Source organism: Pinus tabuliformis, chromosome 1_2 (assembly GCF_031772625.1).
Source record: "Pinus tabuliformis cultivar Carrire ecotype Pingquan chromosome 1_2, CPIR1, whole genome shotgun sequence".
Classification (NCBI taxonomy): domain Eukaryota; kingdom Viridiplantae; phylum Streptophyta; class Pinopsida; order Pinales; family Pinaceae; genus Pinus; species Pinus tabuliformis.
The window spans coordinates 544,385,442-544,401,446 of NC_142298.1; the positions used below are offsets into that span (position 1 = coordinate 544,385,442).

The 16,005-nt window shown below is 40.4% G+C and overlaps 1 protein-coding gene across 15 annotated transcripts in view; it reads right to left on the bottom strand.

Moving 5' to 3' along the window:
• Positions 1–16,005, bottom strand: part of LOC149206742 (RNA polymerase II C-terminal domain phosphatase-like 4) — a 408,482-nt gene that overhangs the window by 125,423 nt on the left and 267,054 nt on the right. For 14 of the 15 annotated variants that reach the window (XM_089395565.1, XM_089395562.1, XM_089395557.1 and 11 more), the window contains 3 exons: positions 15,822–15,907; positions 15,543–15,685; positions 15,080–15,278 (listed from right to left, as the gene is read on the bottom strand). In XM_089395565.1, coding sequence (XP_089251691.1) covers positions 15,080–15,278; positions 15,543–15,685; positions 15,822–15,907 — 428 coding nt within the window. The remainder of the gene's footprint in view (positions 1–15,079; positions 15,279–15,542; positions 15,686–15,821; positions 15,908–16,005) is intronic. The other variant, XM_089395564.1, reaches the window with a different exon arrangement.

Sequence of the window (16,005 nt, forward strand, 5' to 3'; positions counted from 1 at the left end):
ACACTATCCAGAAATATGAGCCCAACAACAACACTAATCAGAGATAACTTTCCCAGTCTATGGTCCACTGCAGTGAATTGCAGTCACCTGTCAAATGAAACCCTAGGTCCCAGCCGCACGGAGAGAGAGATCATGTGTGTGGCTGAATCGTTCCAGCCACAGGCAGAGGCTTGTATGTGTGTGGCTACAGCCAAAAGTTTCATGTGGCAACCTTGCGGCTATAGAACAAAACCCTAATCTACACGTGCGAGCTTCGAACCCTACAATTTCATACTTCTATAAACCAATATCCATGAACCAACTTGAGACCTGCGCGAGCGAAATCATAGAAGAGAGAAGAGGAAGATGCTTGATGATGATGTCTAAATGAGGGTCACTTGACTTGTACTCATAAGCTTCAGGGGCCATCCAATTTCTCCTTAGGGCCAACCTGACCTTTTGTGCACATGTGGGTTTCCATATTAAAAATATGTTTTTCTTTAACCAAATTAAATTCTTCCAAGGGATAGACGGGATTTTTCTCGATTAGGAAGATTGTCCAAAGGAGGGAATTTGTCCCTAAGCTACTAAATTGACATCATGCCCTTTTAGGACTCAAAATGCCATGCCAAGGTGTTCTAAGATGTGAAAAAGTGTCAAAGCGCCTTGATCATCCAAAATCCAAAAAAAGTCCCCAAATCCACCTCAAATCCTCCTCTAGGATCCCAAGTCCAACTGGGGTGCCATCATGTGGTCTCCATGAATCTCCAACTGTCAAAATAGGGTCTTCTCTCTCCACCGTTAGGGCTTCTCCAAGTGCAGCAAACCCTTCCTAGTCTCTCAATGGGAGACCATCCTCATCTTGGCTTTGAATCAAATCCTACCCATCAAGTTATGTCAGGGCTAGCCTCACTAGGTCCAGTGGTGTCACCATAAAGAATCCTCTTGTGCTAGGTCAAAGTAAACAAACGTCTTGGGTCCTAAGGGTGCTCTAGGACATGTAACATCTACTCATGTTGTTAGGAGGTTCAACTCTCTCAATGTTGCATCTGTTAAGCCATGTATCTCTCTGAAAAGGCTGGGGTACCTATGGAGTGGTTTCCCTCAAGGCCTGGGCTATTGTGGACTATGAAAATTCCAATATCGGAATCCTATTGCAGCAACTAGTATTATTTCTTCTAACTGATAAATTAATTATTCAGTTTATTGCTACAACAACATCGAAATAAACATACTGCAAACTTCACAAATAAAAACTACGGAAATAAATAGCATTGGAACTGAGAAAATACTAGAACACACACAATAAAAATAATACCGTTGATTTTGGACAAAAGTCCCCTGAAAAACCCAATGTGGGAAAATTGGTGCAGCAAATGAGGGTCTTATTTTATTATGCAGCAGTGAAAATATGAGTACAATTTATGGATGCCCAACTAGAAATCCAATCAGCAAGTATCTGATAGAAATAATTAGAGAGAAAATTCTCTCACCCCACAAGCAATCCCAGCACTAGCTTCTACAGAAAACTGGTCGTCCAAACCCCACTGTGAGCCCTTCTGCGTTGCCTTTGCGCTATCTCTCACACGTGTGGCTCGATAGTACCTTTGATCAAGTCATCTAGCCTGTCTCTGCTGTTGGATGTGACTCTCTAGCCCTCTAGAAGACTTTTCCACCCTCTAGAAACTGAATAGACCTCCTCAGCTAAATCGAACTGTTCTGCGTCAGCCTCTACACTGCTTCCGTGTGGATCACTTCTATCACTCGCTGTTGCCTCTCCAAATCTGGAAAATATCCTCTAGACTCACTGTCCCTACCCCCCACTCACTGCTTTGATCTTTGGCTCTCTGACAGCTGACTGTTGCTACTCTGGAAATCGATCTCCGAAGGAAATTGAATTTCTAGTGATCTCAAGACTATTCTCCAAGTTCCCATTGACTTCCTCTTATAATCCACTGTTGGAGCTCCAACGACCAAGATTAAAACTTAATCAATGGCTAGGATCATCTTGGAATTGATTCGTTTGAGTTTCTAGATGATTTTGACCTTGACTTAATTAATACTGATTAATTAACCAGTTTTCCTACGTTTAGACTTACGAAACATTAAAAAAATGGTTAATAATATAATTAAGTCACTTCTAGGTGGAATTTCCATAAATGATTTATGAGTGTTCGAGACGTCATGTATTCTAGCCTCTCCACCTAATTTCGTGGCTAGAACACATTCAATGCTACAAAAATTAACACTCCCTCTTAGCAAGGAATGTGTTCTAGTGTTGCACACCCTGCTACAACACATTGTCACTGTATCATCTCTTGTCACGCTACTGATGTCTGGTTGTTGCTGCCCACCAGCTACTGCGCAACTCTGATGTTGCATCTATGCTACTTCTCACACTACCATACTGCTGCCAACACTGCATCTGCATTGCAACTCCTTCTCATATGTTGTTGTTGCAACTGCAACATCTGCAACTGAAAAGCATCCAAAATACAGAATCAATTGTGTTCAGTATGATGCATCTATCTCCCAAGTCTTGGACTACTACTAGCATATGTATTGTCATTGAAGAATCTGCGTTGCTTCCAACTCTGCACTGAGCCACTTGCTCTGCTGTTAAAACTTAACACTACACTGCGCTCCTCAACATTTGACTGCTACTAGTCTGCAACTATCACTCTGGTACTGACTACATCAAATGCCAATGATCCATCCTGCTATTGAATACTGTAGGCCCTTGTAGCTAGGTAATGATCCATGAGGTGGACTCCTCAAGGATCCTGCCCAATTATGTAGTATTCTGGGACTATAGTACCAAATCTCCCCACCTCACTCCTAGAGGTATATCTGCGAACATCGTGAAATTTTCCTCCAACCTGGAGGACAATCTGTCGATCTTAGCAGAAGCTGCTTACTGGTCCTACCTATCTGCCTTGTCCTTCTTCCTAAGAGCAGACTACGTGCTGTAGTGACCGAGCTCACCACATATGAAGCACTTGACCTTTGACAGGTCCTCCTTCCTTCTTTGTTCCCCTTGCCCCTGACTGGGACCCTTTGATGCGAGGGCCACATTCTCCTCCTCCTTCACCACCTTCGATCCGCTACTACTGTTGCCACTGATGGAGCTCTTTAACAGAGCTCGCCTCAACTCCTCCTGCTGCAAGTCTGACCACATCATGTCCCATTCTGGTAGCTTGTATCTGCCCAATATGCTTTGGAAAAAAACTTGCCACTCCTCAGAGACACTGTTCAATGCCAATCTCACTAGCTCTGTTGCTAGAGGCGTTGTCCCAACAGCTGCAAGCTAGTCTCATACCTCCTGGATCCTAGTGAGGAAGGGATCTACGCCTTCCCCTTTTTGCATCCTGATGCATCTTAGCTTTTCCTCCAGGAACATCTTCCGCTGCTTGGAAGTGCCCTGATATAGCGTGACAAGATCATCCCACATCTCTTTGGAAGTATCCTTGCCAGCTATGTGTGAGACTATATGGTCCCGGACTCCATCCAGGATCAACTGCTTCTCCCGCGCCATCTCTTTCCTATATTCCTTTAGCTAATCTGCATCCTAGGGAACTACCACAACGCTATCTATGTAAAGCTTCAAGTCGTATTCATCCAACAGGAAGGACATCCTAGCCTTCCAGATGACATAGTTGGAGGAACTCTCAAACTTATCCTGATCTCTCAGCCCATTGTGGCCATCTCTAATCAAGTCGAAAACTCCCTCTTTCCCTATGCTCGGCTACTACTCTGCTACTCACACTCCCTTCTGGAATGCATGGTTCTTCTAACTGCTACTGTCAATCTGAAACTAGAAATTCGAAATTTTGAGACTTGAAGTTCCCTAAGCAAAATTTTCCCTCTGCAGTGTGTGCTTTTCTCTTACACCCGATGCATGATGTACTTCTGCAACTTGCAGCAAAACCCTCTGCATCCAACCAAGAATATGCTAAGCGAGAAACTAAGTTGTTGTAGCCCCCTCTGCCTACTGCAATCACTGATCTATGAGATTCGAACTTTTTCTCCCTCCTGCACTGAAAAAAATCGAACTTCCCCAAGAAACTCAGCCTGCATCGCAACGAACTGTGTTGCCTCAAGAATTTTGGCTCGTTGCTCCTTCGAAGCAGCAAAATCTTTCCTTCATTTTTGAGCTTTCGGTTGATCACTTACGCTCTGATACCACCTGAAAATTCCAACACCGGAATGCTATTGCAAAGACTGGTATTATTTCTCGCTGAGAAATTAATTATTCAGCTTATTGCTACGGCAACAACGAAATAAACACACTGCAACCTTCACAAATAAAAACTGCGGAAATAACGCTGTAACTGAGAAAATACTAGCACACACAATAAAATAGCACCATTGTTTTTGAACAAAAGTCCCTGAAAAAACCCAATGCGGGAAAACCAGTGCAGCAGATGAGTCTTTTATTTTATTATGTAGTAGTGAAAATCTGAGTACAATCTATGGATGCCCAACTGTCAATTCGATCAACAAGTATCTGACATAATAATTAGAGAGAAAATTATCTCACCCCACAAGCAATCTCGACACTGGCTTCTACAGAAAATTGGTTGTCCAAACCCCACCATGAGCCCTTCTACGCTGTCTCTCACACGTGTGGCTTGATACTGCCTTTGAGCAAGTCGTCTTCATGGGGAAAAGGGGAAAAGGTTTCATGGCCAACTGTCATGGTCAAAGGGACCAACTAATGGGGTGGCCACATCCTGAGTGTATGAATGTACAGGAGGGAGCAATCATGGAGACATGAGTTACCCTTCTCGGCCTGTTTTTTCCACCCCTCTTATGTGCCTTTTACTTCTTCTTGATAATACTTTGTATTACCGCAAACAGCTCAAGGGTTAGAGCTTTCTCTTTATGATATAGCATTTAAATTACCCCTTAGGATGAGACAATTTATTTCTCATCAAAGTTGGGACATGCAAGGGTTCCTCTTGATGTGAACGAGCATCATGTGCTTAGGAACCAAGGAATGGCCTATGAGGGTAGAGCTCATTATAGGCTTTTTCACACATGCTTGTTGGAAAATGTAACTAGGTTCGGTCTTCATAATTGTCTTTGTACTTGTATCATTGTATTTTCCATGTAAAAGCAAAAGAAGAAAGGAGAATTATTATTATCATTATTATTTCATTAGTCAAGCATGTTCTTCATGCTTCTAGGGTTTATTGAGTTAAAAGAATATTTGTCATGAGATAATTTAATGTACTAGTCAAGTCCCATTTGGAAATTTGAAAGAAAGTGGAAACAGAATTTTATTTGAGTCAAAATAGTCAATTTTGTCCCCACGAGACCAAGTTGGCCCTGCCTAAACAAGTTGGCCCTGGAAGGGACCCAGTGGACCTCCTAGATGTGTATATATACAGTGCAATTCAACCTCATTTAAAGACCATCAAGCAACTTCGATTTTTGTGCCAAGAAGAGAGAGAAAACCAACAAAAGACAAGAGAAGAAAAGCTAAAGTCAAAGGAGAGAGAGCAAGCATCAAAGGAGAGAGAAATCTACCACACGTGCAAAATTTTTTGCCCTAGATTTTGTCACATGTATGAAATTGCAGGGAGTTACATGGGCCAAAAATTGCAAACCTATTGTAGGGGGCAGAAAATTGCAAACCTCTTGTAGGGGCCGAAAGTTGGAAGTTTGACTATGTTTGAAGGGCCTTGACTATCGTTGACTTGAGTTGACTTTGACTTGTTGGAAGAGTTTGGAATGAGGGCGGACTTGGGTCTTGTGGGAGGTATTGGTCTTGGATTTTGGGTTTTGGATTTTTCACTTTGATCTAATTCTATAAGAAGAGAAGAGTTGACCGAGTTTTCCCTCTTGTGGGGTTTTGCCTTGGCTTAGCGCCAATAGCTTGTGTTCATTGTCTTCTTGTGATCTTCATGTTTATGTTTTGGTAATTGTTTGATGAAGAGAACATAATAAAAGTAATAATAAGCTAACATACATTTGCAAGCAATTATCAAGTAAGAGAAATCAACCATAATGTAATGTCCCCATTTTTATTTTCCTCCATAGTACAGCGAGGATGGATTTTCAAGGCAGGGGATGGCAAGGTCAGTGGAGCAGGTTTATGTCATCAGGGGTTCTGAAGGAGTTTTGAGGAGTTTTATGGGATCTGATGGAATTCGCTTGGCATATTTCATCATCTGCATAGTTTGCCTTTCATTTTGTTGCATTCTGACAACTTTCAAAAATTAGCATTATTATGGGGCCTAGCTTAATTAGTTATGCTCGAGGTGGCATTTCGGGGAGATTAATTGATGGAACACCTCATTATGATAGCTCAATGGAACTAGAACAAGAAGATCTACAGGATGGGATGCTGAGAAGAGACTTCCAGTGGTAGAAGAGAGTATGGTGGGCGATTTACCATTTTCCTTAGTTAAAAATGATTTCAATTAGTCATTTAATTAACGAAAAATAATTAATTGGAGTAAAAGGTAACTTAAGTTAAATTCAATGGAGAAGCTTCTAGAATAATAATAAAATAATAAATAAGATGCTTCTAGAGGCTTAGAGATCTATCCATCAAATCTTATAAAGGGAAAGGAGGAGATCATTTGGAGACATCTTGGATTTGATATTGTTTCTGGTATGAGAGGTTGAAAACCTAGTTCTCTACTCCATTGGTAGCCCCAAGATGGAAACCCTCGAGTGATTCAGTGGGATTGGGCGAGTACCCATCTCCCCTTGGTGAATTCATCCAAAATTCAAAAGAGCTCTTATTGTTTGCAGTTTCATTTTGAGAGGCTAGATCTAGTGCCATAGCAGACACATTTTGAGGCCAGGTCTAGTTTGCAGTAGTTGTTTGAGTTTCTCAGCCATTTTCCATCTATTTCATATTGCTATGTACTCCTATTTTTGGTTAATATAATAAAGCTGATATTTCTTTGTGCTCATTATCGTTATTTGCATGTTTTATGTTGTTAAATTTTACATGGCAATCTTCTGTTTATGAGTGAAATTTTATGTGAAGGGTTTGTTCCAAATTTATTTCATTTGGGACGTTACAGTGGTATCAAAGCTTTGGTCTTGGCTCAGCCTACAGGATTTCAGTTGTAAGGGTTTCAATTTCAATTGCAGACCAATTCAAGGGTTTCAAGATTTCTTCTAATTTGTCGGAGTCATTATTTTGGAGAAGAAATTTCTTTCATGAAGTCGAGCCAAATATTGGGAGGCCAAATATTTTATTGGCCAAATTTTTAATGTTTCCTAAGGTGGCAAGAATTACAATTTTGTTTTGAAATCCAAAAAGTCGTGGCTGCCGTAAATTTGAAATGGGGTTGTAAAGTGTTTGAAGAGGCCAACTTTATTTTTAAAAAGAGGAGTAGCAGACAAATCTTGATCAAAAGCCAAAGTCTAAGGAACATGGTTTAATTTTTTCCATCAAACATTTGTAAAGGGCCAACTTTTAATTGCCGTGAAATTATTTTTGAGGAAGCGTCATCACAAAGATGATGCATGGAGGCCAAAAATTACTTCAAAAGAGGAACGAGACACCAGAAGTTTGAGCGCGCGAATTGTGTGGCATTGTTTCAGTGGTTTTTTGTTTTCTCGTCAAAAGGCCGAATCCAATTGCTACAGTGGAAGTCGAATACCATATTTTTGATATATCTCCAAGAGTACTAAGGTTCCAGTGCTATCGCCATCACTAGAAATTCTCCAACAGAGGCCGAGCTACTTATATAACAAAAGTCTGATTTGTTTTGTCACGTAAAGATCGAATCTAGAACGTCGAGAATTGCTTCTTCCTAACCGTCGAGCAACTTGTATTAAAAGTTCGGCTGTGAAAATACTTTGGAAGCCGAGCAACAATTTTTGAATTGCCATCAAGATTTTCAGGGGGATGCATCATTACTTGGAGACTGGATTGGATTGACGGTTTCCAATGTTAGTCGATCAAGAGCTCACATCTTCCATTTCTGAAGGGTTGTTGGCACTACTGATGGCACGAGGAACGTAGTGTAGGGGAGACCGACGGACAGCCTAGGGTCACATTCACTGAGTTGTTGTTCGTGTGCGGTGAAGTGCGTAATTCAACCAAATGAGAGCGCGGTAGTGTTGGGCATACGAAAGTTTAAACGGAGCATTGAGCACAGAGATCAATTGAGACAAAGGATTGAGCCGCCGTTTTAGTAGGAAGATCGTGGTCAAAATATTGAATGTTCTGCATTGTTGTGCGAATTTTACAAAGCACCTATAGCTGTGTGTGGTCTGAGCCTTATCACCAGAGGAAATAATCCCATACGTGGATCTCACAGTGCTTGGACTGGGATCGCAAGAAGAATGCGAAAGGTTGTGATCAGGCCCAATGAAGTCAACAAACCGCTGCTTGTAGCTCAGGAGGTCTGCGCAGAAGTTAAACAAGGAATTCGAGCAAGGAGAAGTTGACAAGTTTTCGTGATTAGGAGGGGTCCACGTCAAAAAGCGATTGTACAGGTACAAATAATTGATTGTCTCCAAGCTATGAGCTATTGTTGTTGTGTATCAATGCCCTGCAATAGCGTTAATATATGAAGCCGAGCAGCAAGAAGGGAGCATCCGGACTGTCGATGACAAGTTGACGGCTGAGAATGCTAACAATGCTTTACAGAGAATATCATCCTCACTTTTGAAATGGCAACTGTACGCTAAAAACGCTGACATAAACTCCATTGCGTTGAAGACAGAGAGTTGATCTTGATCAAACAGAGTCTGGAATTAATTTCCGGGTTGTTTGCTAAGAGTTGATGTTGTCCACCAAGAAAATTATAGAGCAGAGATCCGCTTGTGGGAGCAGTTACCAGGTTCATTCATTCTTATTTTCTCTCTATACACTCAGATTTCAAGAAAGAAAGGGTTATTTGTGCTAAAAATATAACTATTTCTATATTATCAGTTGTTTACTCATTTCTGGGTTTGATGCAAGTAGCATAAATTTATGGTAAAGTTTGTTCAGCACACCTACAACAGTTTACTGTTAAAATCCTTCACTGAGAAAAATCCACAAACTATATGAAAACACAGTGGCTTACAATGAGCTTTTGAATGCCAAATCCTCCAACCATCAAAGAACGAGTTTGTGTTGTGAATCATATGTACACCAGCATGATACCTTGTGGGGACCTGTATGTAGACAAAGTAGTGGCTGAGTAGAGTATGGGACAACCTTACATTCTCCTATGTATTTGTCAATACTAGTTGTTAGTTGTTGTGAATAACATTGTTGAGTGTTGGGTTATGTTTGGAAGTTTGTCAGTCAGAGTCATGCATAAAATAGCTTGATGCACTTGTCATTCCTCATTGGACTAAAACATGGATCAAAACTTTATAAACTCCCTTAATAAACCAACAACAACAAACAGCAGACCCTTCTCAAAGGGGGTTTATGCCATTTTTCAAAAAGAACGACCGAGAGATGTGCAGAAGGGACAAGAAATAGGGCACAAAATCTTGAAACTTGGGACATATTTGAAGCACATAAGGGTCACCTAGAAAGTTCTTTTCAAACTAGATGAACTGAATACACTCTTTTTCGAAGTGAAACAGTTAGAGGGGAAGAAATTAATCTGAGCTCTAAAACTAGTTATGCTTGCTCTCATACAACCCAAGTTCTTGGAGGAACCTTGTGAAGGGGTTAGACTTCTAGTTGCATCCTATCTCAGTAACATTATGAGGTTGACTGCACCTATACCTCCTTACAGTGATGACATCATGAGGAGAGTCTTCAGACTGATAGTAGAGACCTTTCGGGATTTGGATAACAGTGAGGGTCCTACTTTTGGGAAGAAGCTTGAGATTCTAAAAGCCATGGCCCTGGTTAGAACTTATGACATTATGCTTGATTTGGGGTGTGATGACTTGATCCATCAGATGTTCCAATGTTTCTTTAACATTAAGAAACATCACCCTGACACAGTGAAAGCAAACATGATATCCATTATGTCTTCAGTCATGGGAGATCGTGATGCCATTTGCAAGGAATTGCGAGCTCGATTATTGACCATTTGGAGGAGAGAACAGTTGGTTTCCCCTGTTTCTTATGAACCAGCCGAAAAGTTGGTTGAGAAGAACATTGGGCTGTTCAGGAGACAGTTGACCAAGGAGGAGCTACTTAGGCTTGGTGGATCATGCAGCAAGAATGAGTTGAGGAAGGGACTTTGCTTCATCTGCAAAGGATCTTGGGGACCTGACCACTCATGCTTGAGTGATGCTGAGGAGATGACAAAGGTAGAGTAGAAGGAGATTCCTTCTAACTTTTAGGGTGAGGATTCTTGTTTGGACGAGTCCATGGGTTCATACGATGATACCTCTAAGGAGCACGAGCAGTCGTGTGGAGTTGATGACAGTAGCCCAGATATGCATCCATGTGTGGTAGAGGAGTATGATGAGTAGTCGATTGTTCCCATGAGGGAAGGAGATTCGAGAGCAGATGAGTGACTGATGATTCAACATAGAGAGCACATAGAGGAGCATACACATGATAAACACAGTGTGCGTGATGGGCCGCTTTTGGAGAGTCAACTAGTGGTTCATGTTGAGCCCATGATGGAGGATGAGCAGACAGATGAGCAGGCAGCCTCCGAGGAGGCAGTATTTTTAGACACTTGTCCTAAGTTGGTGTTGGAGATTAACAAGGTAGTTTTGCAGGAGGCTAGTAGATGGAAGGAGTTGTTGGAGATGGTGGTGCATCCATCTTTGGGTCGACCCACTTATGAGGTGCAGGTAGATGCACAGGCAGTTGGCAGAGTTGCAAGACTTTCAGGGAGCATCCTTCTCCAAGAGTACATAGATAGGGCTTGCAGCACAGTTTGGCCACTTATACCCATTACAAGGAGAGAGGCAAGGCTTTCTCGATGGATATTGTTTACTGACCAAGCGAGGGTGCATGAGTGGGGCTCGGTGCAGCATAGGGGACTTATACAGATGCTTATGCATCCGATCCTTCCCACATGTTAGATTGACGAGAGATCATGAGTTGGTATCTTATTGATGGTGTGATATCCTTAGTCAGGGCGTACTAGAGCGGAGACCCCTAGACATGTCAAAGACTACATGCTCCAGTTGGCAATGGGATACAGGTCGACGGCTCTTCAGCATTCCTTCCTGGCATCAAGAGAGCAGGATTAGCATTAGATTGAGTCAGGGGTTGGACTGGAGAGAGGTAATGAGTTGGTACGCGGTGGATGGACCAACATTCATGGTTGGTGTTATAGCACAGCAGGAGCCTTGGACCCTTGATACTTGTTCTTGGTGGCATTGGGATCCAGGAGGATTTGTTGATGATAGGTTCAGCCAAAGATTGGTCTGGGATTTGTGCATTGAGGGGTCCGTTCATGGTGGGATGACACGGGAGCAAAGCATCACCCAATGGTTTGTATGGGATCCGTGTATTGGGCTTTAGTTGTGTTGGACCACAAGATTGGTCCACACATTTTGATTGCTTGAGGGCAAGCAATCTTGGTGCGGGAGGACTGTAATGTCCCCATTTTTATTTTCCTCCATAGTACAGTCAGGGTGGATTTCCAAGGCAGGGATGGCCAGGTCAATGGAGCAGGTTTATGTCATCAAGGGTTCCAATGGAGTTTTAAGGAGTTTTTATGGGATCTAATAGCATTCGCTTGGCATATTTCATCATCCGCACAGTTTGCCTTTCGTTTCATCGAATTTCGACAACTTTCAAAACTTAGCATTATTATGGGGCCTAACTTAATTAGTTATGCTCGATGTGGCATTCCGTGGAGATTAATTAATGGAACACCTTAGTATAATAGCTCATTGGAACTGGAACAAGAATATCTACAGGATGGGATGCTGAGAAGAGACTTACAGTGGCCGAAGAGAGTATGGTGGGCGATTTACCATTTTCCTCAGTTAAAAATGACTTTAATTAGTCATTTAATTAAGGAAAAATATTTAATTGGAGAAAATGGGCCAAAAGTAACTTAAGTAAAATAAAATAAAATTATAAGGTCACTTAAGATAAAGTCAATGGAGGAGCTTCTAGAAGAATAATAAAATAAGATGCTTCTAGAGGCTTGGAGATCTATCCATCATATCTATAAAAGGGGAGGACGAAATCACTTGGAGACATCTTGAATTTGATATTGTTTCTGGTATGAGAGGTTGAGAACCTAGTTCACTACTCCATTGGTAGCCCCAGGACAAAAACCCTCAAGTGATTCTGTGAGATTGGGCGAGTACCCATCTCCCCTTGGTGAATTCATCCAGAATTCACAGGAGCTCTTATTGTTTGCAGTTTCATTTTGAGAGGCCAAATCCAGTGCTATAGCAGACACATTTTGAGGTCGGATCTAGTTTGCAGTAGTTGTTTGAGTTTCTCAGCCATTTTCCAGCTATTTCATATTGTTATGTACTCCTATTTTTGGTTAATATAATAAAGTTGAGATTTCCTTCTGCTCATCATCGTTATTTGCATGTTCTATGTTGTTAAATTTTACATGGCAATCTTCTGTTTATGAGTGGAAATTTTATGTGAAGGGTTTGTTCCAAATTTATTTCATTTGGGACATTACACATAATTAGCTGCGATAGTGATTTCTCAACAATGTTAACTTATGTCCCAGACATCTTTCGCATTTTGATTTTTTTCTTTTTGTTTTATTGTGGCCATGATATGTTTTTTCAACCTTTTAACCACATCAACCTCCAGGGCAATAATTTGTTGGCCCTACTCTCATGTCCATTCTTCCCAAAATGCTTGCAGAGAGTGTTAGTCTTGCTTCCCTTTACCCGTCTTGGTGGCATTATCAATTTTCCTTGGAGCCTTGAACTTCTATTTTCCTTTATGCCAAGGAATCTGGACATATGGGTGCCAAATCCCAAAGAACTAATGACAACTTAGACCCAAAGAATGGATGTGGTATAATGGAGTTTTTAATGTGGCATGGAAAGTGTCAAATATGGTATAGGGGATAATGAACATGTTATCTTAACTTTTAATCTGGTTTTTCCAAGTAATGCCCCTCCTATAACCTTCATGCCTTAAGGGAGGTCCCACTGGATTAAGGCTAAAAATTAGCCCTCTAGTAAGGTGAGAACAAATTTACAGTCAAGATCAATCAATCTTCCAAATTACCCCTTTATCCATACTAAACGCCCAAAATAAACAAGAATAAGCACCTGATTGCAAAATTATCAAAGTACCTTTCAAATAGCATCCCACCTTCATCGAAGTGGCAATGCCAGGTAGCGAGAGTCATATGGTTGATGCAAATTGTGGAGGCACATGGCATATCCTCATCAAATAGTGGCTATTAGGGGCTATTGGTGGGTTGGCTATCTGGTTGGCTATCAAATGTAGGAGAAAAGTTTTCTCCTATGGGGTTACCCATTTTGGTGGGTAACATCTAGTTCCAACTCAGGGACATGAGCTCACTGTAGAGTGCATGATCCATATGCTCGAACGGGGAGTTCATGAGAACTCCAGCAATTGCTAAACTCGCAAACATGTAACCTACACATTCAAGTCAACTTGCTTGGGAGCATGTGCATTGGGTGTAGGTTATCACCCTGGTTTTCTATGATGATAAAAATCCATACTGAAAACAAAATCTAATCTAGATGCAATCTAATCTATATTGAAACACAACAACAGGAGAACATAATATGTTAGAATGCTCACACAAATGCAATGCACCTATCTACTCCAATATATGCTAGCATACAATACATGACCTAAGTATAGTCAAACAACCAACGCAACCAGCATATGATTAGATCAATATCACACCTCTTGCCCCTATGGTCAATCATGGGATAAAATAAAGAAACATCATAATCATCATGATATCCACAAGCCAGATCATAAGGGTGGGAGGTGGAAAAAATAAACCATGAATTAGTACTAGTACCATGAGAAGGGGTATAAAATGACAAGGGAGAAGGGTACCAATATTTTCTTGCACTATGCCAGGGTATGAATCAAGAAAGAGGAAATGGCAATCCCTAATATGCTGACTAGATTTTATTAGTTTGGTTGAATTACATGTGAAATTGGATTCTTGGGTGACATAGACTATGACTAGAACACGTTTAGAAGGATTGTGAGCTTTGATTTTTTATCATATGCTCTCTGGACTCTAAATAACAAATATCATTCTACTGTTTACTCAAAACATACAATTTCCCAATAGTATCCCAAGTTGCCTTATTTAGACTTGGTGATGACTCAACAAGCCCACCCAAAAATGTAAAAGTGGCAAATAAACAAACCTCGGTGCAAAAGCAGGCATATAAAAAATTATAAATCTTCCAAAATCTCACCAAAAAAATATCAACGAGTTGTCATTTCATGCCATAAAATTAAATTGTACAACATTTACTATAAGCTCATGTAAATACTAAATAACTTAAATATTCATAGTGGACATAAGCATTGACCAATGAACATCAAATTTTCAAACAGTTTAATTCCTGTAGAGTCCAAAATTTATATATAAGCTAAAAATTCAAACACCATGGATGATGGGGCAAGGGATAGAAGGATACATGATGAAATTACTGCATCATAAATGAAACAATTCCCAGGGTCATGATTGGGAAAGCCCTACTCATGAGTCAGTTGGAAACTTGGACCACTATCCAACCAAGGTTGTTACCAACGGTTGAATTAGTAGTACAAACTCATAAGTGTTGTGAAACTCAATCAGTTTTGAAATGCCAGCAAGTTTGACCAAAGGTTTCAGCTCAGGATCCCAAACTGACAAAATTGATGCACACCTGGGTAAGTTTCAGTGAGTCCTGTAACTGGCATTATCTTGTAACCTTTATTAGCAGCACTAGCAGGCTCATCCCATTATTTAACATTTTAAGCAATTTCAGAATGGAAGATAACAATTGAGGTGTCCATTTCATATCTTCTCTTGAAAACCTACAAGCAGATAAGAGTTTCATTGGCAATGGCAGCCAATTCCTGCATTGCCCCTATTCTGGAATCAATACTCTGTTGAAAAATCATTGCTTAGTAAATCACTGCCTGTAATCATCCATTCATAAGTCACCACAATTGCAAAACAAATCATTTTAAACAACTACTGACATTGATAACCTCGTCCAGGTAATTCAATACCTGATCCAATATTTGATACTCCTGTTAAGTATGTTGATGTTATGTATGCCTCCTCTTCAGAAGGAACTTCAACAAACCGAGCAGAATTCAGCAATGTGTGATCCAAATCCAGTACTAAATATAGTTTCTGCATTGGTAATAATTTCTTCAGATCATCATCACGTAACCGTGCAACTTCTGTATCTGTAAGCTCAAAATCCTATAAAATTTTACACATGAATTGAGGTCATTTTCAAAGCTATCAAATTGTTTTTTCCCACATAAAGATTAATGCAGAATGCAATTCAAAAACTATTTCCCTAGAAGGAAAAATTTAACCTATTTGTATGATCTGTAATGTGTAATAGAAAGCATTTCTGTCGATTGATAGAAAGACACAGATTGTATTTCCAATATAATATACCACAATTCAAGCCAACTGATCATGAGTAATTTTAGGAATGAACTTCCAGGAAAATGACACCTTGTGAATATATCTAAGGGCAACTCCGATTTGATCATTTGACTCGGTATTTGACTTCCTTTTGCCACAACGAATGCAAACTCCCCACATAAATCCTGGATGTGGAGGGCAAGTTTGACTACTACTAGACATCCCTATCTTATCTGCAAAATAAAAGCAAAGCAAGCAAAAAATGTTACAGATTTTCATTTGAAGTTGACTGTTTGAAGTAAGAGTAGTAACATAAACCTTTCCCATAAGCCTAAATGATGCCCCCTTTGAAGGTATTCTTCCAGATACCTTCGAGGTCTTGCTTGACATATACTTGTCCTACTCTTCCGTGATGTTCAATCCCTTCATCTTCACATAATCTTCGCCTCTTGCTTCTAAAAACACTCAAAATAGTTAAATTCCTAAGAGACTTCCCAAATTCAAACATATTTCCAGTTAATATTAGTTGAAGTTCATTTCAATTAGATGTACA